Below are 25,334 nucleotides of genomic sequence, written 5' to 3'. Positions count from 1 at the left end.
TGTGGATACGGTAAATTAACATGCGATCTTGTAAGTCTTTTAAAATGAACTTTGACATTCAGTATAACAAACACTAGTAGTATAATCACAACAATTTAAATACTAGTATTGAAGAGAACTTTAGGAAACTTGAAAAGTCCTTTACTACTGCAATCATTGTTCTTTAGGACAGACGCACCAGGCATAGCCTCCTGGTAATTATGTCTTACGAGTCTGGGAAGATACTCAATTTGGCAGGCCATGTGCACATGGGGTGCAAGGCAGAAGAGCCATGCTGAGATGAACTACCAACCTCAATGTGAGGAGAAATTACTTTCACTGTGATTAATACACAGTGTCACTCTGGGGGAAAAAAGACAAAAAACTTCTCGTTAAACTGGATCTTATTCTGTATCGTGTATTATCAGTTAAACAACTGATTTCCTTTGGATAATCTACATACATTCTACCAAACTTTTAAAAATGTTTTCAGGTAGAGCCCTACAAATATTCATGCTAAGGCCGGGTGGTAATGCTAAAGACTGAGAATCTAATGTATGAACTGTGACCCACAAACACGCAAATTGTAGCACGTATGAGTACGTAACGACATACAAACCTAAAACATTCCTGCCACACATATTTAGCTTTACGCGTCGGAAAAAAAAAAACTGAGCTTACTTACCCCGGTTCCATGCTCTCCAGGTGGTCCTGGGTTTCCGGCCTCACCTTGCTCACCCTGTGGTTAGAAAAATGTCAGTGTCTGGACAGATAAACCTTCACCCTCCCACATGGAGAGTCTCCAAATTCAGGCGCAGCATTCGAAAAAAGTCACACCTACTAAAAAAAATAGTTCTGACATACTAATGCTTAATGATATTATTAATATCAATATTATCAATATTTAACTTAACAAAGCCTACAACTGTAGTTGATTACAAGGGTGTTAAAAGTTACTGCATTCCGAGTGCCCTCTCAAAGTGCTGGTAGCCCCTCATGGTTCATATTCCTGAGTGATTTTAACAGTCGTGGTGTAGCATTAAGTATTTATAGTGGCGACGTCTGCCAAACGGCAGTAAAACCGATGAACCTCGTTGGAAGTGTTGTAAAATAGATATTAATGGTGTCAAAGCACCAACTCAGACAAAAAGCCGGGGCATATGAAATGAACAGACTGCAGGTGGTAACAAGGGGAGCGGGCCGGCAGGGTTCAGTGCCATTGCCCAACATCACACTAGGCCGGCGGAGCCCCCGGGGGTTCCATGTTGTGCAACAACGCTTACCTTCTCACCCACAGATCCCATGGGGCCCACACCGCCTGGAGGACCTTGTGGACCCTGCGGCAGGAAATAAAAAGAGAGAGAGGGCGTCATCTATTACCCTGGGAGAGGACACACGAAGATGTCCAGGCATTTCGATGTAAGATGGCTGAGGTAAAGCCATTAAAGATGCAGTTATCATTATCTCACAGTCCTAACAGATCCTTTTTAATATAAGCAGGTTACATAATTTTCTTTGTATACACGTTGCCATCAACTAGCCATACGTACATCAGCTCCACTAGGACCCTGAGGACCTCTGGGACCAGGGGGACCAGGAGGGCCCTGCAGAAAAAGAGATACAGGGTTGTCAACGTGTATTACACTGTTATCAGAGGACTTACGAGAAGCAGATGTATGTCTTACCATGGGGCCGACATCACCGTTCTCTCCCTTCTCACCGGGAGGTCCAGGAAGCCCCTGAGGACGAGAAAAATGAACAAACAGTTATCTTGTCAGAAAAGAAAATAACCATGTTAAAAGCACAAGGTGCTGTTGCATGAATAAGCGATAGTGGTCTTAATGATTTAAATGTGTTTGTGCTGTCACAACAGCTGTTCCTGCTTGAGATTTAACCTGAGATTTGATGTGACTGCGATACAATACACTGTAGTGATGCACTGAAAAATGAAATAATGCATAAAGGAAACACCCGAATCAATCTTTTAACTGACCGCGATCCAGCCCTACTATCTGTTCAATGAAATATTCAGTGAGTGTGTCCTGAACAAGGTCAACAACAGGTCAACTACCTTCATAAACAGACTTCTGTTTACGGACTGTTTGGCGACAGCGGACTAGAGCGCCAACAGTACCAAAAGCAGTGCAAATTAGTGATGGCAGGAGACAGAATTTGAATCCTTTAAGCAAATATGTTAAGTATTGCCAAGAACTCAATGAAAATGTTTGATTTAGACAGACGTCCTGCAGGTGTTTTAAGTGAGGAGGTCAGTGACGTACAGCAGCACATATCCCCACACTTCGATGATTTTATTCTGCAAATCAGTCCCCGGCTTTGTAAACATGGAAGACAATGCTCCTCTTCTGTTTTCTCTCCTATTTGCTGTCAGTGACTTGTTCACCTTCACTCAAAGGTCCAGACAAACTGTAGACTTGCTCACTGAGGCATGTTAAATAAGCAGCGAGGTCAAGACCTCGTATGTGCGTTTGATCCCTGACATTTCTACCGGTAATTGCCGTGATTAAATTGCTGTAGCCTGCTGTGCCCTCTGTGTGTGTGTGTGTGTGTGTGTGTGTGTGTGTGTGTGTGTGTGTGTGTGTGTGTTTGTCCTTGATTAAGAGGCAGTTTGTCATCAGAGTAAGGTGTATGGTTGTGAGGGAGGAGATCAAAGAATTAATTCCTCTACATGTGCTCGCACCAAGCTCAAATACTCACAATGCTGACTGCGTGTATGCTTGCATTGCCCTACATCGTAGCATGTGTGTGTTCATGCCCTCGTTTGCATGCTGAAAAGTGTGCGCGGCTTCACGCTAATTCCTCCCGTGCTGGGAAATCTCATCTGTGTAAAGGTCGCCTCCAGTTTGAGATCCTTAGCCGTGCTACTAATTATGCAGCAGTGTAAAAATGCTCGACGAAGAACTGACTATCAGAGCAGGTCAGTCCACGCAATTAATGGAATCGCGATGGGAAGTGAATTACCTCTAATTAAAAGTCAATTGAATAGAATTCTGCAGAGATAGGATAGTACCTTAGAACGATGAGCAGTGGTCTATGTAATTTCATCAAGTCAGTGACCCAAAGCTCTGCAGCAAGCTCTTAGCGTGTTTAGCTTAAGAAGTTGATTACTAAGAAAAAAGATGATCACTAACACATAGCTTAGTGCTGAGAGGAAGGTCCTACCCCATCATAAGTATAGAAGTATAGATGCAGATTGGTTTGTGTGTGACTTTTTGTCACAAGCTGGCTGAACCATTCTCTTGGATGGGTAGAGTCAACATTAGCACACGCCAACGAATAACACAAAATACTGCATATCAAAAAGCAAAATGTAGCAGTGATGACGAAGCCTTTTCCCGGAGCATCATACACACTGAGGAGCCTTGTCGGCCCGTGTGAATTCTTTGCGAGGGGCGAGACAGTGTGGACATTGTGATGGAAAAGAGCCTTGACCCAGGTGGTGATGGAGGAAGGATGTTGCCAGCGGATTGGGGCGAGAGGTGTTATCAGCGCCGGTCAAAGCTAGGTCACCTTACAATACACGCCACAGATCTGACTAAGGCAGTGTTCAATGGCAACTGTGTATGAATGACTTTGTGCGCCTGCCTTCGTTTGCACCGTATTGTATTTTTTTTCTTCCCATACTCGTACATGCTAAGCCAGCTCTACCTTTGCTAGCAGCTGGTGATTGTTGTATAATACTGGAAAGCTGTTAGCGATTGAACGGCCGTCTGAAAAGCACCATTTAACAATGTTACCGAAGAGTCCCAAACACGCTGCCGCAGGAGTGCACCGGCGCGGCACATGACCGTAGCACAAACCAGAAGCGTGTTAACAGGATAGAACAGAATATGAAGCGCAGTGTAAAGCATGCAAAATGGATTAGAAGTGATGCCTTGGATTCAGGATTCTGCTGTGTGCTCTTCCTCATCTGAAGAGTCAATCTCAGCAGCTTCACATGGCTCAACAGGAAATGTCTCTTTTATTATTATCTTTATGAAGCCAGGACTGTGGCTCATAGAGAACCGGATATCTTTATACCTCAGCGATGAGTTTCTCATCCCATGTGACCGCTACAAGACCACAGAAGAAGAAAGGTTACCACCCGACACGTGAAACAATCCAGCTACAGTACAGTAGGTGAAAGTCGGAGAAAAACCCTGGAGCTTCAACACTCCTGAAAACAAGCCAGAAAATATGACCGTGGCATATTTGGTCACAGCGGTGGGGGCGATACGTGCCTTGCCACCAGCTGCCCGTCGCTTTATACGCAGAAAACAACCGGGGTGATCTTTGTGATGCACACTGTACGCCACGGATATGTGTCGGAAATGAATATGGATACAACTGACAGAGACAAAAAGAGAAAGTCTTGAGAACCGATTACGAAGCCACAGTAAATGCCTTGTGGAGACAGGTGTCTACTTCAGTGTGTGTGGCAGCAGTTGGTGTCAGTGCTGCCTCACTGGACGTATGACTTTACACAATGTGCCTTAAATGCGCATCTTAAAAAATTAAAAAATCGATAGCTACAGTGCATTCATTATTTACACAATGTTCATGGACTGAGGGTCTCAGTGGACCTGTGTCACTCTCAAAAATACTTGTAACTATGTAGAACTACTGCAAAAGAAAGCCACTATCAGTCTATGAAATATGGCCTCTTTAATGGCTCTTAGCATTTGTAATCGTAGTTGTTTATGTAAAATCTAGACCTGCTATTGAGAGCGAAGTGTTCATATGACACAAACAGGAAACACTGTATAGTTAAGCCACAATCGTATGGAATTACTCTATGTTTCCGTATGTAGCGTGTGTTTGTTGGTCTGTACACGTGTGCACGGTACTAACCTGCAGGCCGATGGGACCGGGGGGTCCAGGGAAACCTCTGGGACCTTCATCTCCTTTTTGTCCAAACATACCCTGCTGGCCTCTGGGACCAGGCTCTCCATCAGCTCCCTGAGAAAACAACATGCACACATTTTCACACGTTGTGACCTTTACTCTCAAGTCTCAACATCTTTATTGAATGCATGTTAATGTTATGCTTCTTAATTTTTATATTTAATCTAACACAAACTCATGAGGCATTGGTGGCAAAAAATGGTGCTGCGTACCATGTAATGGTCAGTGAAATTTTCATTTACTGTATGTGTATAATGTTTACGGATGTGGCTCAAAAGGAATTGCACTTAAAGCCAGAAAGCTTTTCAATGGGATGACTTTACACACCTCGATTCTGGTACAGCAAGGCTTTATCAGGAAAAAAATCCTCTGGCTCACAGAACATTAAGGGTTTTAGGAGACTTGCAATTACAACTCTCAGTTATCTGCAGCGTCTACTGTTCAGAAATACTATATCTATCTAACTTGCATGTCAGCTACTGTCTGTCTTTCTGTCTGGATTGTCTTGTCATCGACAGCACACGTTCATGGTCCATCCATGCAAAATTATCCATGCAAGACAGGACAGTTGCTCAGTACTTACAGCGGGACCTGGGGCACCTATGGGACCTTGGAGACCAGCTGGGCCAGGAGGACCCTGCACACACACGCACAAAAAAAAAAGAAAGGTTGCTACCACAACATCCCAGAACGGTCGCACAAATGTAGGAGCACTCATGTCTCGCTTTGTGATATGTAAGCAAAACACAGGCACACTCTCACTGTGACGACAGCATCAGTAAGCAAGAAAATATGTAACATCACCAATTCCTTAATTACTGCGAATACAGGATGTTAATGTGTGTGCAAGAAAGGAATGAATGGACATTGCCACCCCCACGACGCACCTGTTCTCCCTTGTCGGCTTTACTTCCTTTCTGACCAGGCTCTCCAACTTCTCCCTGGGAAAGAGGAACACACACACACACACAGCCATCTCAAATCAGCTTTGCGTCTCTAAATTTCAACAGCTTACGAAAATGCATTGAAAACCCTCGGCTCAACACAAACAACCATTATCTGCACAAATATGGAGATTTACGTATTCTATTGTCTAGTTAATCTCATAGCAAACCACTGCGGTGACATGTGTTTGGCAGCTCAATAGAATGCCTGATAGCAACCTTAAGGGACACAATGATTGCAGGAGATGAAACGAGCAGCAGTATTTCACTTTTACATCTCCTCTAATTGCATATGCTGGCACATTTGGTTATGAAGATGAATAGTCAACAGTTAGGAAAACAGCGAGACTTTTTTCCATGCAGTTGGCCTGAGGGGAGAACATGGGGATGAAGAGCGACTGGCAAACTGGTTCAGTCCCAAAACGTATCCCAGTTTAGGAATGGAGAAGGAGTTCTAAGTGGGCCAACAGGACGGGGCGTGTGGTGGGGATTACGGTGGACCGACCTTGTCGCCATCCTCTCCGGGTGGACCCTGGGGTCCAGCAGGCCCAGGCAGACCAACAGGACCCTGGACACCGTCGCGACCGGCTGGACCTTGAGGCCCTTTCTCACCCTAGAGGAACAACAACATTTGTTGAAATTATATTTTGAAAACTAAAACAGCAGAGGTGAAGGTCAAAGGAAGGACAGAAAAAAGAAACTGTACGGGGAGAAAAAAAGTACTTACAGGTGCTCCCTTCTCTCCGGCAGGACCTGGGGGACCCTGAGGGCCGGGTCTACCGGACAGGCCGATTGGACCAGCTGGACCAGCAGGACCTCTCTCACCAGGAGAACCCTGTATGAGAACGAAAGACAGTGGCATGATGAGTAATCATTTTAGTCAATACAAGGCAGGAGACAGGTTTTGCTTAGTGTGGAGAGGACACATATTGCATAGTTTTGTAAGGCTGTCCATAAATGTGACCCCCACAGGCTGAATAACAGCCATTAAGACATCTACAAAAGAAGATCCAGCTCAGTTCTACCGCTAATGGATCAACACACTTACATAGAAAACCATTTTTAGAGGACTACTGAGAAAACAGCGGGGGCAACACACAGCAACAGGTGGCTTTTAAGTTCTATTAAAACAGGGCTGCTCTTTGAAAGCAGCCAGCATTATCTGCTGTTGGCGAGACGATGTCTTGGGGGCTCTCTAATGTCTGAGCAGCTCACTCCCTCCTGCCGCTGAAAATGCATTTCTGAATGAAAGAGGCTGCCTCTGTGTATCAGCGCTCGGATACAGGAACTCAGTGTTCACCTAAATCCATTAAACATGACCATGAATGACACTCGGCATTTTTTTTTTTGTATCTCTGCCGCACTGAAGCAACTCTCTGTTTACCTGTATGGACAAAACCTTTGTGTTCCCAGGAAGGCATGGCCTTGCCAGAAAACTAAATGCAGAACCGAAATACAAATGTAGTTGTTTATATAAAGAGATTTGCTACTTCAACTGTATTTTGTATTTTGTGCTATAAACATCTCTGGTGACAATGATTTGGAGTTATTAGATGTCAGTATTTCATGTAAAGACATATCTTTTAGCAGTTGAAATTTTGGAGGTTCATTGCTTCAGTAGCTCATAAAAGATATACTGTGCACTATGTGTTTTATAAGCTTTCTGGGTGCAAAGTGAAAAAAAGCAAACACTACAAGTCATGATTAGGGATTAGAAACAGGAACAGGCCGAGACATCATTCTGCCCATACGATATGTTGCGTGAAGAACCTCTAGAGTCTCTGCGGCAATCTGAGAAGAAGGTAGAAGGCAGCAGGCGTAAAGTGCAGGGATGCAACCTCTGCGACTGAAGGGGGGACGTGTGGGAGCAGCGCCCGGGATGACTAGACACTGTGACTCACCATACGGATGCTCTCAAGGGCTGCGTGGTTTTGTAGGGTGTGTGTGAGCGTGTGTTTGTCTGGGTCTGCGTGCCAGGAGGCAATGGAGCAAACAAGTCTTGATAACCAGCTGCTCTAGCACATGATTGCTTTGAAGACAAGGCGCTGTGTGCAGCGGGACGAGATGAATGAAATGACGAATAAAAAATTAATAAAGAAATCACAGATGACCTGACCATGAGGGCTTAATGAGTTTATGAGTATTACACATGTACTCAGTTCACTTGGTGCAGTTGACTTCATTTACTGCGTTTGATTTCCTCTCCCTTCTGGCTTTAAAGTCTCTGTGTGTCTGCAGCTCAGCAGCTCTCATTCACCATCACCAGGCTCAGCAAAACCCGGGCTCTCCTTTCCATGGAGCCACACTTGTCTGCTTGTACCAGGCCCTTAACTTACAGTGGGATATACACTGGACATCTGAAGAGTGTGTGGGTGAGTAGAAATTCACCAACTGGCAGCACTGCCCAACTGAAAAAGGGCATACGGCTCATCAAGCCTTACCTAAGGCGATAAAGATTAAAACAAATAAGTCAAGGTAACTTTCCCTCATAACTTTGAAAGTGTTTCCTAAAACAGACTGAAGCCTCCCTGGCGCTGATGTCGAAAGGAGAGCAATAACATAACGATGACCTGGCAATTAGCCAAGCCATTTCTTTTTTAAGCTTTTCCTTGCCATCCGACGTAAACTGCCCTCCGCTGCTCGGCATATGCAGGGGTCACTAAAACATGAAATATACTGTACACGCCTCCACACTAATCAATAACACAAATCACATATAAATGTCATAAAAAAAATCCAATACAGTGAGGAAAGAAACCAAAGTAAGTCAGGTAACAGTGTACTTACAACAGGACCAGGCGGACCTTGGGGCCCCTCTCCTCCTTTCAGACCTGCTGGGCCCTGAGGAACAGAAGGAAAAAACACGTCAGGACTTCCTTGACATGCATTCACTCTACAGCCCTGCATTTCAACGAGTCCGTCGTCAGTCGCCGATCCAGCCGGGACCGTCGGCCTTCCTTCACGGGTTCGCCACCGTCGCCCGTCACCACTAGAAATGTGCATTGAGTGCAGATATCATTGCTGTTGTCATTTACATCCTGATAGACCAGCAGCATGAATCGGAGCCCAGAAGCACCACATGAGGAAAAAAATCCAACATGCATGAACCGGAACTCAGTAACTTGTGGCACATCCAAAACAAATGCAATTCCCTTCATACATGTGCTCTTGTAAATACTGTAGCTAGAGAGTGGTGGTAAGTGCATATGACAGTGTGTGTGTGTGTGTGTGTGTGTGTGTGTGTGTGGATTTATACAGTGTTCTCTATCTTGTTCATGTGCAAACATTTTACATTTTGTTTTGCACATGCAGGGTCGTGTATAGTGTTTTCCATGCATGTGTGTTTTCTTGTATGTTTGTCAGTGCCCGAAATGTGTGTGTGGTGTGTGTGTGTGTGTGTGTGTGTGTGTGTGTGTGTGTGTGTGCAGGTCCCTTGTGGGCCACAAAAAAGGACACAACAGTTTGGGTAATGAGTCTCTGCTGGCTCTGGCTGTGTGCTGGAGTAAATTACAATGGCAGAAAACAATCAGCGGAGTGTCTGACTGACCTTGAGGATGCAGGCAGCACAACACTACTTCTCCCCACAGTTTCTCCATTCCTAGCCACCACAGTCAAATGGCCAATGTTTCCCATTTAATCATTTATTAAATAAATGATGCACATAGAGCTAAACAAGCAACTTTGCTGCCCCCCATAAAATGCTAGCCCTGAAATATGAAAAAAACATTCAAGTGAGTTCAACTAGGGAAAGATTTTACAAATGGTTTCCTTACCAACAACTGCCTACATCTATTAACAGAGGCCCATGATGCATTGCAGCAGTTAAAACAATGGTGTCAGTGGTGGTGGAGTGATGCACAGGCACGCCTGTTCATTTGTAAGATGTCGCTTTGGATTTCTTCTGCATCGGATTGATTGCTAGCGGTGAATTTCAAGGCTGGTGTCGCTAATGAAGTGAATAGCTCTCGATAGACACTGGCTCATTTGTTACGTAGCGATGTCCTGTCACCTTCTACTAGCAAACACGTGTAAAGGGAAGCTATGATGAATAGGTGCGGGTGGTGGGGAGCTCTTACCGTGGCACCAGGCAGGCCTCTCTCACCAGGGAAGCCTCGAAGGCCGGGGGGACCGTCCTTACCCGGGGATCCCTGTGGTCCGGGGTCTCCCTATACACACAATCACACATAGTGTTAGAGTGGCGCATCAGTACGACATCATAATAATTCTACTTACCTGTTGTTTTGCTCTTTTCTCCTGACTATGCTTTGTTTCATGAGTCACTCTAATTACGGCGCATGAAAAAATGTTCATTGCCGCGCGACGGAGAAAGATTTCTTTTCTGCTCGAGGACCAAACGTCAGACAGCAGCTCAGGAGCGACAATCACACTGCAAGATTCAAGTTTGGAAAACATCCTCCAAGAACCGATTAACGCCTACCGGATATATGTTGCAGCAGGCCACTTCAATTCTCACACCTCATGAACAACTATTTAAAGTTGACGTTAAAATGCTGCAGAAAAAGAAGCCAGATGCTGCGTGACCCACGGCTCACCGCAACTGTATCGAGAAACAAACTTTGTTTATTCTGTATGAGAAATCTGACATTGTTTCAGCTGTTGTATTTTTCCAGTTTGAACACTAGAAACAAAGATTTGTAACGGCCCAACAATCACAGCCAATGCATTTGTCCAGTGAGATGTAAGAAGTGTATCCGGGCGCATGAGAGAACGGTCATCTACTCTGCTGCCTACCTGAAACGTTTCCCATCCAAGCAAAATGCCCACTGGGCCTTTGCAGACAAAGAACAACAACTGTAGGCAATGCCAGGCTGCCAAGGTAAAACTATTGTCATGAAATCAAAGTGCGAGCATTGTTCCTCATACAGGTTGGCACGCAAGTCAGTTGCCCCCATGACAATCAGCTTTGCACCTTTTATACAGGACACCGGTGCATGATGGGCGCTACCCAACAAGTGTTCAAACTTTGACCCTTTCACATCAGGCTGCTTTCTCTGTAAGTTCTGCTTTCAGTTTTTTCTTCTCTCCTCGCTCTGTGGCAGTCTGAAAGGGCTCTCAGTCATCAGCCCTTGCTGCAGCAGCAACTTGGCCTTAGAGTAAAAGAAACATTCACGAATTCAGTCTTTGCAACGGCCAACTGAGAGACTGGAACTTTGCTCCTCCGAGCCCTCTGGTGAAATGCGTACACGACTTGCGGCTGAGCAATAGCGGGCTCTAAATTAAAAACCAAAAATAAAAAAAACCAAAACCAAACTGAACACAGATTGAAAAGCATACGACAAGCAAATATCTTTGTCTTTGTACGTCCCGCCAGGAACAGAAGTGTACTTGTTTTGTAGCTGACATCCATCTTAATGGGCCATTAGCTGCAATTAGTTTGAAGCATATATGGCTTCTGTGGAATCATTAGCACTGTCACCACACAGTCAATACAAAAGCCTCAACTCTAATCAAAACTAATGCGGTGTTGCTTTCACATAATCAGCCGCAACATCAAAGAGAGAGAAGACAGTCTTTTAGACTCAGTGTGTCTAGAAGACAGATTTTTTGTTAAAGAGGTTACATAATCAAAAACAACAAATTGCTGCTTAATGGCTAAAAGCTCAAATGTTCCAAAAATCAGGGGTTACTCCACATAACACCACAAAGGTGTGGACAGAAATCTTTTCTGACTGAAATGAGCAGGCTGAATGCTTGCTTCAAAGAAGGACAATAAAGATGTGCAAACTCTCCAGCTTCTGCAACGTTTTCAACTGTTTGCGTGCTCTCCACCTTTCCCCAGACCTCACCTCAGACACTGAACTAACTCTAAAAGTTTCTTTCTATTGCACATACAAAAAGGAATAGTGCCGATAATTGCAGGGTTATTTCCGAAGTTATTTCCAGTTTCATTTTCAGAAAAAGTTACCTCTGGCTTTGTTCTCTTTTCTTTTGTATTGGCAGGCTGACTATCGACAAGCACGGAGGCACAGAAGAACGGGCTTGAGAGTTATAAGAGGATTTGGGCTCTGCTGCCAAGACCTCCACAAAGTGTCCCTGGCATACTGACGCGTAGGCCTGAGCAGAGTGGGGAGGAAAGTGGGGGTGCGAGTGGCGAGAGGGTTTGGAGTTAGCCGACGGACTTGATTAAACTGTCTGCTTGGGGAGGACGGGAAGCGAATGAAAGCAGGAGACATGGGGGTTTTGGGGGAGGGGATGGGGAGCAAGGCATGCTGAAGGGTCCTGGGAGTCAGGGGGGTGGTTTGGAGCAGCCCGTACTTCTATAAAATGGCTGCTGCCTGCTCCTAATGGGCACTCAATTGGCTGGCAGGGAGGGCCGGGGAGGGAACGTAGCCAGACGCTCCCCAAATCTCTGTTTCTGTATGTTCAGCGGCCACTTGCTAGAGCCTCGCGCGGCTCAGAGATTGATGGTGAGACTCGGTTCTTTGACATTTCTTGGTGAATTTATTGCTACAAATTTATTCCTGCTTTCTCACAGTTTTATTTAAGCAATCCAGCAGTCTACCGAGCTTCGCATGCCCTCAAGAAATATAACTGCCTGTGAATGCAGCTGGCTCAGACTGCAAAATCAAATCATGTACGATAATTGCAACTGCATAAGTTCAATTTGCAGCCCACCTCTATAGTGCTGATCTCTCTATCAACCTCACTGGTTTCGTCTCCTCTGTGTAACTAACACAAATCTATCACAGCCCCTGAGAAAAGCCGAGCCCACTCTTTTGAACAAATGACCACGTACGTACTGTATATCTGTTAGCCAGTGGAGGAGAGAAGGGGAGCAAAAGGGCGTTTCCGGTATGTTGTGGTACTAGAGAAAATAAATGTGCATTCATTTCGGTTGACTGATTTTTTTGCAACTGACAACTTGCTTCCGCTCAGTACAGGATACCGGACATTAAAAGCGACCAAGCGTGTATGAAATCGGTGTAAGAGCTCAAAAATGAAAGCTGGCCTTTCTTGTTCTTTCTACTTACCTTCGCTCCCTCCTTGCCAGCAGCACCTGGAAGCCCCTGTTCTCCGGGTGGACCGGGGGGTCCGGGGTGGCCTCTCTCGCCAACAGGACCGGTCTCTCCAGTGGGTCCCTAAGATGTCATCACACAGTTGGATATTATTTACAGTTCAACATAGCAATGATATGATATGACCAATACATCAACTCTTCTCTCTAGTTGTATAAATCAGTGTTACAGTCATCACAGGCCTACTTCACTCATCACTTATACCGATACTTCAGAGTCCATGAGTCACAGACTGTCCAAGTTCCATATAAATAAACTGCCTTTTCCAAAAACGAGACATCAGATCCATAACAGGTCTGCTGCTTTTTCGTTTAAGGGCTGTACCATTATCTTTTACATGTAGTCTTTTACAGTATTTCTTGATACTAATCATTGAGGATTGTGGACCACGGTGTCACTGACACTTTGCTTGCTTAACAATAACATACATTTATAATTTTGAAAGTTTTTTTCTTGTCATTTTTTGTTGATCACAATCATTTATTGAGCAGAATTACAATGTCCTCAAGATATCCCATTCAAAACTGTATTCTTTCATGTCAAATATATATTCGATTTTTATCATAGTGTATTTAATATAATTTTACATATTCAGCTTATTTCTTGATAATACATTACATTACCTGGGGCCCGACAACACCTCCTGGGCCTGGTGGACCAGTTTTTCCTTGGAAACCCTGAAAAAAGATGACAGAGTCTAATTTATATGGTTTATAACAACAACAGAAACACACAGCTTATCTATTAAAGCTCAAGTAGAGAAACCATAGTCAGGCAGTGCTTTAGGTCTCGGCTCATGCATTTCCCTGATGTAGGACCAAGGGGCTTTTTCAGGCTATATTCACAATCATGGACAGATTCTATTACATTATACGCTGGGTAGTAAATAACTGTAGGCAAATGTTAATTATTTGAACATACTGTATACACTGATCTCTAAATTAGGTGGACGATGACATTAGATCATAAGATTTTATGGCTTCAAGCCTTTACTGGCTGCTGAAAGTAGACGCACACAGGAAACGAAGAGAAACGAAGAGACGGGGTTGACATGCAACAAAGGTCTTCAGCTGGAATCAAACCAGGCAATCAAGACAGCCATTCATGTAGTAGATGGACCTGGCCAGAGACAACACCGCAACATCTTACCCACGTGGATCATTTGCAGTCTGGATCCATTACTATAAATATACACCACTCAGCCACAACATTATAAACCAGTTACCAGTTTTAATGTTGCGGCCCATCGGTGTAAATAGCATCATGATTTCCCTCTCGCTGCCCATGGTGTACACCGTATCTGCTGTGCCAGCTTGGAAAAACTGTATCACTCTTACACCCAGTATTGAATATATCACAGAAGTCTTTGGAAGAAGGAGCATTTAGGAAATCATTATATTGAACCTTTTAATGTATTTTTAAAAACTAAATCCATGCCTTGAAACGCTGTATCGCCTCACCCCTGCGAACAAAGATGAAGTAGCACCTCAGAGGCTGGCTGCTGCAATTAAGATGTACCAAGCACACAGGCAACAGAGGGAGGCAGAGCAGTAGACGAAGACCGCTGGACATTTCATCGAGAGTGACGTAAATAAATAAGAAATAAATATCTCTTTAAGGAGTATACCTGGTAGTGGAGATACATGGATATTCGGGTGGTAACGATAAGCAATGCAAACAAGCTTGACCACCACTAGAGCTAAACGAATTAGAGCCGTAAGGACACCGAGGGTATATCTGCTCATATTAAAGCCTCTGAAAACCTATTTTCTTCATCGCCTGCTTATTAGGAGGGACGTGTTCCACCTTTTTTGCCAAAGTTTGAACAGTTTTTGTTCCGAGATTTCTGTATTTCTCTTCTGTCCTTGCTTTTCTCACTGCTTTGAGGTGGGCGGGGATCAGTTGGATACGGCTGGTATCGGAAATTTCCGTACACCAATCACAGTTTGTCAATACTTCAATCCAATGTGATGACGGTTGTGTTGTGTCCTTCACCTATGAAGCCAGGTCACAGACAGTCAAATCCGATCGCATCCGGAGTCGCGATGAACTGATTGGCTGAGTTTGAATAAATAATAATTAAATATTTTTAAAATCTTCCCAACTTTAACTTTGACTATTGCCTATTTTGTCAAGAACACTTGATGTTCCCTAGAAATACTTGAAAATACTTGATTTGAAACCTATTTTTCAGAGGCTTTGAAATTTCATTGGGCAAACATTGATGTTTGCATATGAATGTTTACCTCGTATATGTACTGTATATGATATTAATATAACTATGTGAAAGGACCATTCATAGTGCGCCGCAGGTCTAAGCTGATTTTAGATTCTACCTTAGAGACATCGATTAATTTCTGTTTTCCAAATAAGCAATGTATGGTTGAGTTTCACAAAGTCTGCATTAAATTGTAAGTATATGTTTCTATCAAACAAGGTCTGGAAAGCTCAGTGTACCCAACCTGTCCAGAGTCAAAAAATAAATAGCCAATGCAAACAAGTGGCTGGTGAAGTAAGTAGAGCATCTAACAGCAAATAATCCCTTTATTTTTTATTCAGAATCCCTTTATTCAGAGTTGATGAGCCAAACCAAACCAGCGCTAAAAGACCAGTGAGCAATGGATTAACTTTAGTCTGGTAGCAAGACAGCTGACTCCAATGAGATGATAATGTTGATCAAACTCTGCTGAATGTGTAATTAGGCATCTGCCTGTTATCACATAAGCCACAACTTCATAAGCCGATGGTATTATCATACTGTCAGCGTGTTCTGGAGTCTTCCTGCTCCATAGCTGCCAAATAATGCATGCAGTTGTAAGTTTACAAATCCCTGTTGATACGAAAGGAGGGGGGGGAAATCAGCTTTTCCTGATCAACCTATATATATATAGTAGTTATTGCAACTTGATTGTAATAATAACAATGACAAAAAAACAGGAATCATCCTCTAAGAATTAGCACAAAGTGTTCTCCAAGGGAACACAGACCGATTATTTGTAGTAAACTTGTAGCATAAGTTTACATCCACAGTGTGTGGTCAATCTGCATTGCTATATTCCTTATGGATATGCGTAAGAAGACTCAAGCAGCAGAACGGGACAAGCCTAAAAAAATACGAGTTCAACATCTCGAGTATCGACTGCAGCACAAATCAGATGAACTTCTGTCTGCCGGGAGAGGAACAATCCAATCTGCTTTGGCTTGAGTCTTCGTCCAGGTGCTCTACGCTATATTCCACAAATTTTAACCCAACCTGATGCTTTCACGTCAGCTATTAAGGGAATTAATTCAGCAAGAGTTTGAAGATAAAGAATGACTGGTATCCTTAACACGGATTTCACGATCTAATGGAGACATAGAATGAGTCCATTCCATCCAACTCCAAGGGCAGAGTTTTCAGACCCAAGCTGTTGGAAAGCAGGTACCGACCGACGTATTGCTCCGGGCTTATTGATCAGTATGTGTTGTGATTTTCTGGTGATGAAACCCTCTGGCCATTCTGTTACAGCCTCAGCCCTGACTCAGAGACACCAACTCAAATCTTTACTTGTACTTTTAATGCAACTTGTGTTGCCGGGGCTGGGCGCCTTTGAGGATCTTTATTGCTGTGATCAATTCTCATATTTGATCAGCGTGTTCATTAGGGCATAAATCTACAGCCATAAACACTTTAATGAAGACTGTATCGTTGATGCAAGAATAGCGAGACAGGCAGGGAAGCACCCGTGTGTGGTGTCCTACGTTATCTATGGGCAAGAGGCAGGGGGAGAGGGAAGCATTAATGATAGAGGTGATGATCTGTCAAGCTTTTAGTATAATTCATGGCCCCCCAAGCCTCGTCAAACCAGGGTGCACTGATGCATAACAAGTGGAATCGAATTTGAGAGCAGGGGATTACGACTAGGCGTGATCAAATCAAACTGCTTTGTTATTTCTAACGTTGTTGATGAATCTTACGTCTCACGGGATACGGCATCAACGCATCATCGGGGCGGGTTTAGTGCAGCCATTTCTCATTAAGCTCATAACTGCATCTCGAAACCGCTACGTGAACCATCGTTCAATGCTTTTGCAACAAATACTGATGAGAGTTATTGCTGATCAGTTAGTGCTGCAACTGGACCACCTAAGTTCACGATCCTTTCATTACATATTTGCAAACCTCAAGACAGAAGCTCCATGAGAAAAGGACGTCTCCCGTTCCCCCTGTTGTCCATCTCTTTGAGATGAGCGTCTCAGCCATGTGGATTTACTCCGACAGAACGCAGTGTGTTTGTGTGTGTGTGTGTGTGTGTGTGTGTGTGTGTGTGTGTGTGTGTGTGTGTGTGCGCGTGCGCTAATGGAGACAAGCAGATCGACTCGGACAATGTTCACAAGGGCTTTGTCTTCAGAGTTTTGCTTTACGAGACGTGTGTGCCCCTTTGGCATCCCACTGAGACTGTGTATCACTGATTGTAATCCCCTGCATTCAAGAGCAACAGAGATAAGAAGTGGAGGAGGAGCAGTGGGGGGATTGAACTGTAGAGCAGCTCACTGACTGGGAGGATCAGATATGTCCTGCAGTCGAGAGCCAATTTGAAGAAAGAGAGCTAAAAAGGTCTGGCTGGCAACTTTCTCTTGAAAGCCAGTGAGTATACAGACTCCCATTCATTAACACAACAGAACGAATTCTTGCAGGATTAAAACAAGATCTTAAAGGGATTAAACTGAGCAGGTTTTAAAAATGTTTTTCATACTGTCCTGGCAATTCATGTTAATGGAATTTAACATATTTCCCCGGTAATGACTTTTCTGAAAAAATAAAAAAAAATAAAAAGCTTATAAAGGAGGTGTTACATTCCTATATTTGCACCTGCTGTGGAAATGTGACAGATCTGCCCGATTGTGAAAAATTAAATCACACTGAGTTCCTTGCTCCATGTGGGGTCTTATGTTTGCACGCTCACCGTTTCTCCGCGCTGGCCAGGGTGTCCGGGCAGCCCATCCTTTCCAGGGGGTCCCTGTTGGGTAACAATTAAATCACAGTACATTCATCATCATCACATTGATATCTGGAGTGAATTATGGCACTACAAAATTGGACCTATCGCTGCAATAAAAGTTTATTTTTCCAAGCAATGAGATTTTAATGATGAGAAAAATAACCAGGTTTTCTTTTGTTTTGTTTTTTTTTTTGTCGATGAAAGGAACCACATCACTGGCTGAGGGCTAAGAGCCAGCTATGACTCCAACCTGAATCAATAGGTGGAAATTACCACTTGTCTCCTGCCCAGACTGGAGAGCGAGAAAATGGGCTCTGCTTCAATAACAGTTAGACTAATGATCCCTACACAGAATTAAGGATATTGCTATACATTACTGCACCCGATGAACTCCTCAAATTGAATCAATTGTGACTTAAAATGTTTGCACACTAGGCCAATTTGCTATCGAGACAGTCGGAAGAGGAAAGGAAGTGAGAGTGTAGACACTGATCCTCAGGAACGAGCAGGAAACCACATCATCTTACTGTAGGTGGTTTTACATTGAGCTGTCGAGAGCTTATAGTGCAGGAGGAGAAATACTTACAGGGGGGCCCTTTGGTCCGGGGAAGCCGACGGGTCCCTGAGGTCCTTGAGGCCCCTGCAATCAGCGCACAGTCAGTCAGAGCCACATCGATGAGAGACAAATTATAAAGTTATGAGCGGACTTTTACTGCATTATGCAAACAGAAAACCACGACGGAGTGTGACAGTAACAAGTTTAGAAGCTGGAAGGACGTCGTGTGGACATTATGACTAAATCCAGAGCAGCTTGAGAAGGCAAATTAAAGCTCTTCAGTGCAAGTAATGACCCAAAGTGATCACGGGCCTCCTAGCAACATGAATCATTATAGTGAGCACACTGGAGTGGCACAATGCATAGAAAAGGTTTTGGTCTCCATCCGCTATCCTGACGCAGAGAAAAGCGGCAAGTGCGGATTGATAAGGTCCCTCTGACTTTCTATTAGTCATAATTTAGTGGTCCAACTAGGAATGCCTGAGTGGTGGTATTTTTTTGTGAAAGGCAACATCTCAGGCTCGGTGGTGTTAACTTAACCCCCGATACCCGAATCCAACACTGAAAATCTGGCTAGCTGAAGCGGATTGGGTATCACTTTTTTCAAAACGACAACTACAGTCTCGATCTAGGAGGCTCCGACTCGAGCACCGACCTGTGTACCGCTTTGCAGGTGAGCACTGGTAAGACTAGTGGCGTTTGACATTGGGGACAGTGTACGTACTATTTTAATGAGGGGTAAGTTACTGTACCTGGCTGCGTAGCCCATGTGGAAAGCAGGAGGTGCCTTTACAGTGTTTGCCTGCACTCCAACATTCTCGTTATGTGCCTTTATCTTTCTGATAGACTCCCTGACGTGGTCCGTAGGGTTGTAATAAACTCCATTTCTCCACATGTAGTGTTTGGTGAATGTTAATGTGAACGGAGCACGAGCCGCTGCTGCAGGTAAAGTCTATTTTGTTTCCTTCTTTGCTTTCTTTGGACTTCTTGGATTTTTCTTTGTTTCACAGCAAAATCAAAATGCTCTAAAACACTACTGAAAATCTAGCAAAATCTGACAAAAGGTATTAAACAAGGTGGCACTGCTGGCAGGCTTTTATTGTGAAGTGACTGCAGGGATCGTTCATTTTGCCACCTGAGGTTTCCACATACTTAAAAATCCTATAAATCTAAATCTGGACCGTTTTCTTTCCTCTTTTGTTTGAGCGAGAGTTCGAACCGAAGCAGAAATGCCGCCGTCCGTTAGACGAAGGGAGGAACAGGAACATGCAATTGCAGCAAAACCCCAAATCACTGAAATTCTTCCACGTGGCAAAGAACCAGTTTATGTTCAGAAAATGGAAGACATAATCACACATTAAATAAACGGTTTTTTGCTGGCGAAGACTCACAGATTTTGAATGGAGGTGAATCTCTTATGTTTGAATTATTTCCCTTTAACCCGTACTGGTACTCTTGTCTTTCTAGGAAAACTTTTCTGTCTTCTTCTTTAGTGACCATTCAGAACTCATAGTGGGAATTTAAAAAAAAGCATATCAAGTATGTCCCCAGGTATGTTTGTTTTTGCTCCTGTTTTGTTAAAATCCTTACCATTGTGCCTAGAATCCTGGGGGGTTCGACCAGTTTGACAAGATTCGAAGATCAATACTAACTAACTCCCCGACCGGACAGAATCAATTCACACGAGGACCTTCGAGTTCACAGTAGTATCTCTACGTGTAACGTCGTCAGAGTCACGGTGGAGACGCTGCAAGCGCTATTTTTAACGTGAGAGCCAAACTGAACAAAACGGATAAACTGATTTAGAGGCTCAGTGTGTGATGGACTTACCCTCTCACCAGGCGGTCCCGGAGGACCGTCGTTGCCTGCTGTGCCCTGCAACACACAACAACATATCATCAGTCAATATTCAGTTATGCTTTACAATGCGCATATATCGGAAGGGGCGGCACTGTTCGGAAATCTGTCGTGATTTCATTGGTCAAGTGCCATTTTATCTTAAATCCAACGGTTCGCTGCTTGACAGAACACTACCCAATAAGACGCCTGAAATCAGTGTGAGAGTTGTGTTCAACTGAGATTAGCGATGGTACCTTGGGGCCTGGTTTTCCCGTTGGACCTCTGGCTCCGCGAGCACCACGAGGACCCTACGGAAAGGGGAAAAAAAACCAAACTCAAGAGTCAAACACAAAACCTACAAGTGTGATTGTACCTACCAGTTACAACAGCGTAATTTAATGATGTCAAACTTTAAAGTGTCAGAATGCATATCGTTCAGGTGGGTGGATTACAAAGGATGACTCTGCACTATTTAATTAGTTCATTAATCATAGAAATCACGGAGAGAGCAGTACATACCGTTGGACCTCTTTGCCCTCTTGGACCAGGTTTACCTGCAACACCCTATTAGATAAAAAGGCAAAACATTTTAGGCTCTCCCACATACTTCTCGTCTGTCACTATTCATTTAGCAGAGCACATCTCACTCGCATGAGGCTACAGATGAAATCCACGTGAGCTTTGAACTCTTTGTTGGGCAAAAAGAAACCAGGGGTTCATTTCTCAATGGAGACAAAACGTTCGGGATTTGTGTTTATAGCCACAGTGTGCACTTTCTGAATGACAACAAAGAACTTGTCAAGTAATATCATTTCCTCGGCTCGGTGGAGTAAAGCAGCGGGAGCAGCCCGCCAACGAATGCAGTGAAAATATTTCTGCGGTAGCTGCAAAATGGCTGTCTGGCTGTGAGTCAACACTAACAAAATGTGATGTCAAGAAAAAAGTATTGACTGTTTCATTTTGGCAGGTTGCCTTGGCATTAGTGAGATAATGTTCTTCAAAGTGTCCACTGAATAACTCGGACGTACTCAACAAAGGAAACGTCTTATTTCTTTCTCCCACTCAGGACATTTAAGATCACCGGAAGCTGATACCTTTTCTACAATTACCTCCATGAATCGAAAGTTTTATTGAGGTGAATCAAGATAAGCTCGCAATATTTTGTCTGTTTCATAATTAGCTTTGGAAAGTGAAATCTGTACCCTCAACTATTCCTCAGCACTTCTCTAGACTCTGTGCAAGCGCAAGTTACGTTCTCAGGCCTAGAAAGGGGAAGAGGGGCTCGGTGAGGCACAATTGCTTCCACGTCTTTTGTTCTCTCCCCAATTGATTTTGCTGCTGTTATTTTTTGTGCCAAGTCACCATACATGCGCCTTTATAATGGGAATCAATTTTCTTTTGTGCTGGATTATGATGTGGTGCGATGATTTTCATACACAAACAGTCACAGTGTGTGCGCTCTGCGAGTGTGTGAGTGTGTGTGTGTGTGTGTGTGTGTGTGTGTGTTTTCTTACCCTGGCTCCTTTCTCGCCGTTGGCTCCGGGGAACCCAGGGAAACCGCTCGAGCCCTGTCAACAGGAGAGGGAGATACCATGGAGAGAAATGAGAGAAACAAGAGAACAAGAGGCTGGGTGGGTCAGATCACCATCCTGTATTTATCTGCACTACTGTCCGATCTCATCTTCACTTAGTTTCACACAGGCAACACTTTGGCCCTTATGTAAAATTCCATGAGTTTTGGAATGTAAAACCTATCGCTTCCATGACCTTTCCTTCCTGATCTATTAATGTTGTTTTTCTCCACTTTAGTTGACTAACATTACCTAACGGAGTGAGGATGTTAGAGCTGTAAAACACATCATGTAACACGCCAGTGAAAAGTAAAAGTTCACGTCAAAATAACACAACATTTGCTGCCTTCGAACTCCCAGACCTTTCCCGTTCTGGTACCTAGTTTCTCAGGCAAATGATCAAAACTTAAATAATTATGGGGCGGACACATGCACACAAACACAGGCACACAACCAAAAAGAGAGAGGGACTGTAAAACAAAAGTCCCGGCAGAAGAGTCCTGTGAACACAAGCCAGGGTGACCTGATTCTTTTTTTTAGTCAAACTCGGGGAACAGGGGATTAAGAAGCAGCTTACCTACTGCGCGGCGCCTCAGCCCACGTTGCGTTGGGGACATTCAGTAAAAATCGAATCAGTGACAAACCTTGACTTCCTCCAAATGTAATAATTCCACATATCACTGCTGTCCTGTTACGTCTAATACGTTTTCTCTGATAAGCTTTTGTGTCTATGAAATAGTAAAATCTCGCACTGTCAAAGTTGTTTGTTAATTTAACTCGTCGTGCTTTGGGGTTGCGGGTCATTTTTAGATACCTCTAGCACAAAATCCGCAAAAGTTCACAAAATTCATAATCAAATATTCTGCCCTTGCTCATCACTGAAATAGTGATTTAAGGGCATGTTACAGGTCTGACCAATGCTGACATTAGAGTGATGCCATCAGCATAAAAACACACATGGAGGGAGAAGGACATTTCTCTGTGCAGTGTTTTGACAAGAGGACAAACCTCTACATTAATAAAACAGTAGACCGTGGCTGGGAGTCCAATGAAACACGAGAGCAAAGTTTGATTGATGTTAAAAATTTCTGCGCTATTTTCCCCTTAATAAGGGGTTTATAAGTAATTAGCATTGACTTTAAGAGTGGCTAATAAATTATTTAGCAATGATTCCTAAATCGGTAATAAGCAAATAATAAGATGAAGTGTTTGAGACTGTGAAATATCCCTTTGACCGTGGTTTATCCTTTCAATGCGGTAATAATGGAGTAATAAACCTTGGTAATGCTCATGGGTTTCTCACTTTCTAATAAGCCAATTCAGTCTGCGGTTAAATAGACGCACTGTGCTCCGCAGAACGGGGGTCTAACAGTCTGTTGGAGGACTTTCCTGAATAATTAAAGAGCCATAAAGTCGAAACAAGTGTCACGACGGAGGACGACAGACATGAGCCAAAGGGGTTTTTTTTACAACCTGGCAACCGGAACTTGTAACTGATCTACAGAGCGTTCAGTGTTTTATATAAAGTCATTAATCACTACTTGTAAACCCCTTGTAAATGGTGCCGTCCTCCTCCTCAGGAACGCAGGTACGACTTATCTCCTTTGACTGTCCCGCCAGACTAGGTCTGCGCACCAAAAAAGTTCATCTTGCCAGCTGAGTGACGAGTGTTGGATCACTCTGGACACTTTCTACTAATACTTTATACGGTAAAATATATTGTCGCTTAAATCCGTTCACGTGAAACCACCACACGGACCAGTCTGTTTTCCTTATGCCAGTGTGCTCTGAGTTCCGATAACAAAACAGACTGGTGCAGAGTCAGTCAGAAATGACAAGACACCGTGGTGAGAGTGAGTCCGACTCACCTTTGGTCCCTGTCTTCCCGGATAACCTGGCAATCCTGGGACACCAAGTTTACCCTGAGAAACATTAACAACACGTGTCAGCACGGCAACAACAGAAAGGTTACAAAAAGGATTCTCGCATCGGCTTTCAAAGGTTCCTAGCAGTTAAGCTATATCACCTTTTCCCCAGCGGGACCAATGGGACCCGATTCTCCGTTGGGTCCAGATCGGCCTTTAGGACCCTCGGGACCATCCTCTCCACGGGGCCCAAGCATGCCAGACTCGCCCTGTAACACAGACGTACGGAGAAAGAATATTTAGTCGACGTCACTGTTTCCACGCAAAGACGTAAGACGGGACTGGACTGGACATGCAGGAGTGTATTTCTATGACAGGTGCCGAGTTCCTCACCCGGTCTCCTTTGATTCCCATGTCTCCCTTGAAACCTGGGAAACCGTCCTCGCCCTAAAAGGAGAGAAAAAAGAAGGTGACGCGTCTGCCAGTAATTGTTTGGTTATTTCATTATGTTTACTTCACTCCGAGAGTCTTGGAAATGACTACTTTCTTCATTTCACTGGGGAACATAGATGATTAAGTCTCCTGACATTTTGTGCGTGATGATCATCTGTTAAAAATTCAGCCTGCTCAGGTTCATCCTGTGGATCACAGGATTCATGCTGCTCTCTGCTGGTCAGACGCTGGAACAGCACGTGCAAGGAACCCCGTTTAGCTGCCGCTCCATGAGCTGTGCTGTATTTACATGATTTTCTTTGGGTTGGGAGATAAACTGATGTTTTTCAAAAGGGAGGCCACTGCATACAATATATCTCCAGTGGAACCAAATAACAATTGTGTGGATTTTGTAAACGAACCACCGTTTTTAGCTCTGATGAACAGAACCAAATGGATGCTGAAGGCCACTCTACGGCTCAGCCAAACCTCTGTCTGGTTTCTCCGACGCTTTCTGTTCCTAGTCTGTCACCTGCCCGTGTTTTCAACCCTATCTGCTGCCTAGTGCAGCACCGAGCGTGCCTGTTGCCAGCACCTCACATCATGAAAACACCTGAGGTCAAAGGCACTTTCTTTATTCATAGCAAACCCTTACTCCTCAAGGTTTCTGCTTTTGAATTCAATCAAAAACTGATATGAATACCTGTATCTGGAGTGAGAACAACAGCCCTCAGTCACATTACTGTAATCGATTTTATACAGCGGCATAGCTGTATCGATCTCAAATAACCGCCGTGCATATTAAAAGGCAGCTTATTTTAAATTCTACGAGGTGACACGCGCAGTCGAACACTTCAAAAGTACTTGTGACGGAGTTCAGTGTTCTTTGAAAACAAAAGCCTCGAGCGAGGCAGCTTAACATTCACAAACTGATAGAGGGTCACTCCGAGAAAGTCTCCAGGAGATGGCTATCGACTGACCTCAGCATGGTACTTTCAGGCTGCAGCAGCTGTTCTCTCCAGCTCAAAAGAGTCGAAACAAAGTTGGGAGTGCAGGTGGGCGGCCACAGCTTTAGACAGAAGAGCTGTGACATGAATATATTTACTGGCTCTTCCCAAACTTCACCTTCTTTCCAAAGTGGAGTTTCAGCAAACGCATTTTAAAAAACTCTGTCTTTGAGAGAAAATCGTCCCGCTGAATTTAGCCTGATTTAAATCTGCTGATTCA

At 43.9% G+C, this 25,334-nt stretch overlaps 1 protein-coding gene across 2 annotated transcripts in view; it reads right to left on the bottom strand.

Moving 5' to 3' along the window:
* The window catches only part of col11a1a (collagen, type XI, alpha 1a), an 80,995-nt gene that overhangs the window by 15,995 nt on the left and 39,666 nt on the right, over window positions 1–25,334 (bottom strand). For both annotated transcript variants that reach the window (XM_040127276.1, XM_040127277.1), the window contains exons 29-50: window positions 24,069–24,122; window positions 23,837–23,944; window positions 23,679–23,732; window positions 21,754–21,807; window positions 20,759–20,803; window positions 20,494–20,547; window positions 20,231–20,275; window positions 18,431–18,484; window positions 17,809–17,862; window positions 13,486–13,539; window positions 12,818–12,925; window positions 9,902–9,991; window positions 8,613–8,666; window positions 6,553–6,660; window positions 6,331–6,438; window positions 5,769–5,822; window positions 5,465–5,518; window positions 4,828–4,935; window positions 1,665–1,718; window positions 1,530–1,583; window positions 1,263–1,316; window positions 665–718 (exon numbers count right to left, since the gene is read on the bottom strand). In XM_040127276.1, the coding sequence (XP_039983210.1) occupies window positions 665–718; window positions 1,263–1,316; window positions 1,530–1,583; window positions 1,665–1,718; window positions 4,828–4,935; window positions 5,465–5,518; window positions 5,769–5,822; window positions 6,331–6,438; window positions 6,553–6,660; window positions 8,613–8,666; window positions 9,902–9,991; window positions 12,818–12,925; window positions 13,486–13,539; window positions 17,809–17,862; window positions 18,431–18,484; window positions 20,231–20,275; window positions 20,494–20,547; window positions 20,759–20,803; window positions 21,754–21,807; window positions 23,679–23,732; window positions 23,837–23,944; window positions 24,069–24,122 (1,476 nt within the window). The remainder of the gene's footprint in view (window positions 1–664; window positions 719–1,262; window positions 1,317–1,529; window positions 1,584–1,664; window positions 1,719–4,827; window positions 4,936–5,464; window positions 5,519–5,768; window positions 5,823–6,330; window positions 6,439–6,552; window positions 6,661–8,612; window positions 8,667–9,901; window positions 9,992–12,817; window positions 12,926–13,485; window positions 13,540–17,808; window positions 17,863–18,430; window positions 18,485–20,230; window positions 20,276–20,493; window positions 20,548–20,758; window positions 20,804–21,753; window positions 21,808–23,678; window positions 23,733–23,836; window positions 23,945–24,068; window positions 24,123–25,334) is intronic.

Source organism: Xiphias gladius, chromosome 5 (assembly GCF_016859285.1).
Source record: "Xiphias gladius isolate SHS-SW01 ecotype Sanya breed wild chromosome 5, ASM1685928v1, whole genome shotgun sequence".
Classification (NCBI taxonomy): Eukaryota; Metazoa; Chordata; class Actinopteri; order Istiophoriformes; family Xiphiidae; genus Xiphias; species Xiphias gladius.
The sequence above is the reverse complement of the archived record's forward strand: the minus strand, read 5'-3'. Positions and strand labels throughout refer to the sequence as shown.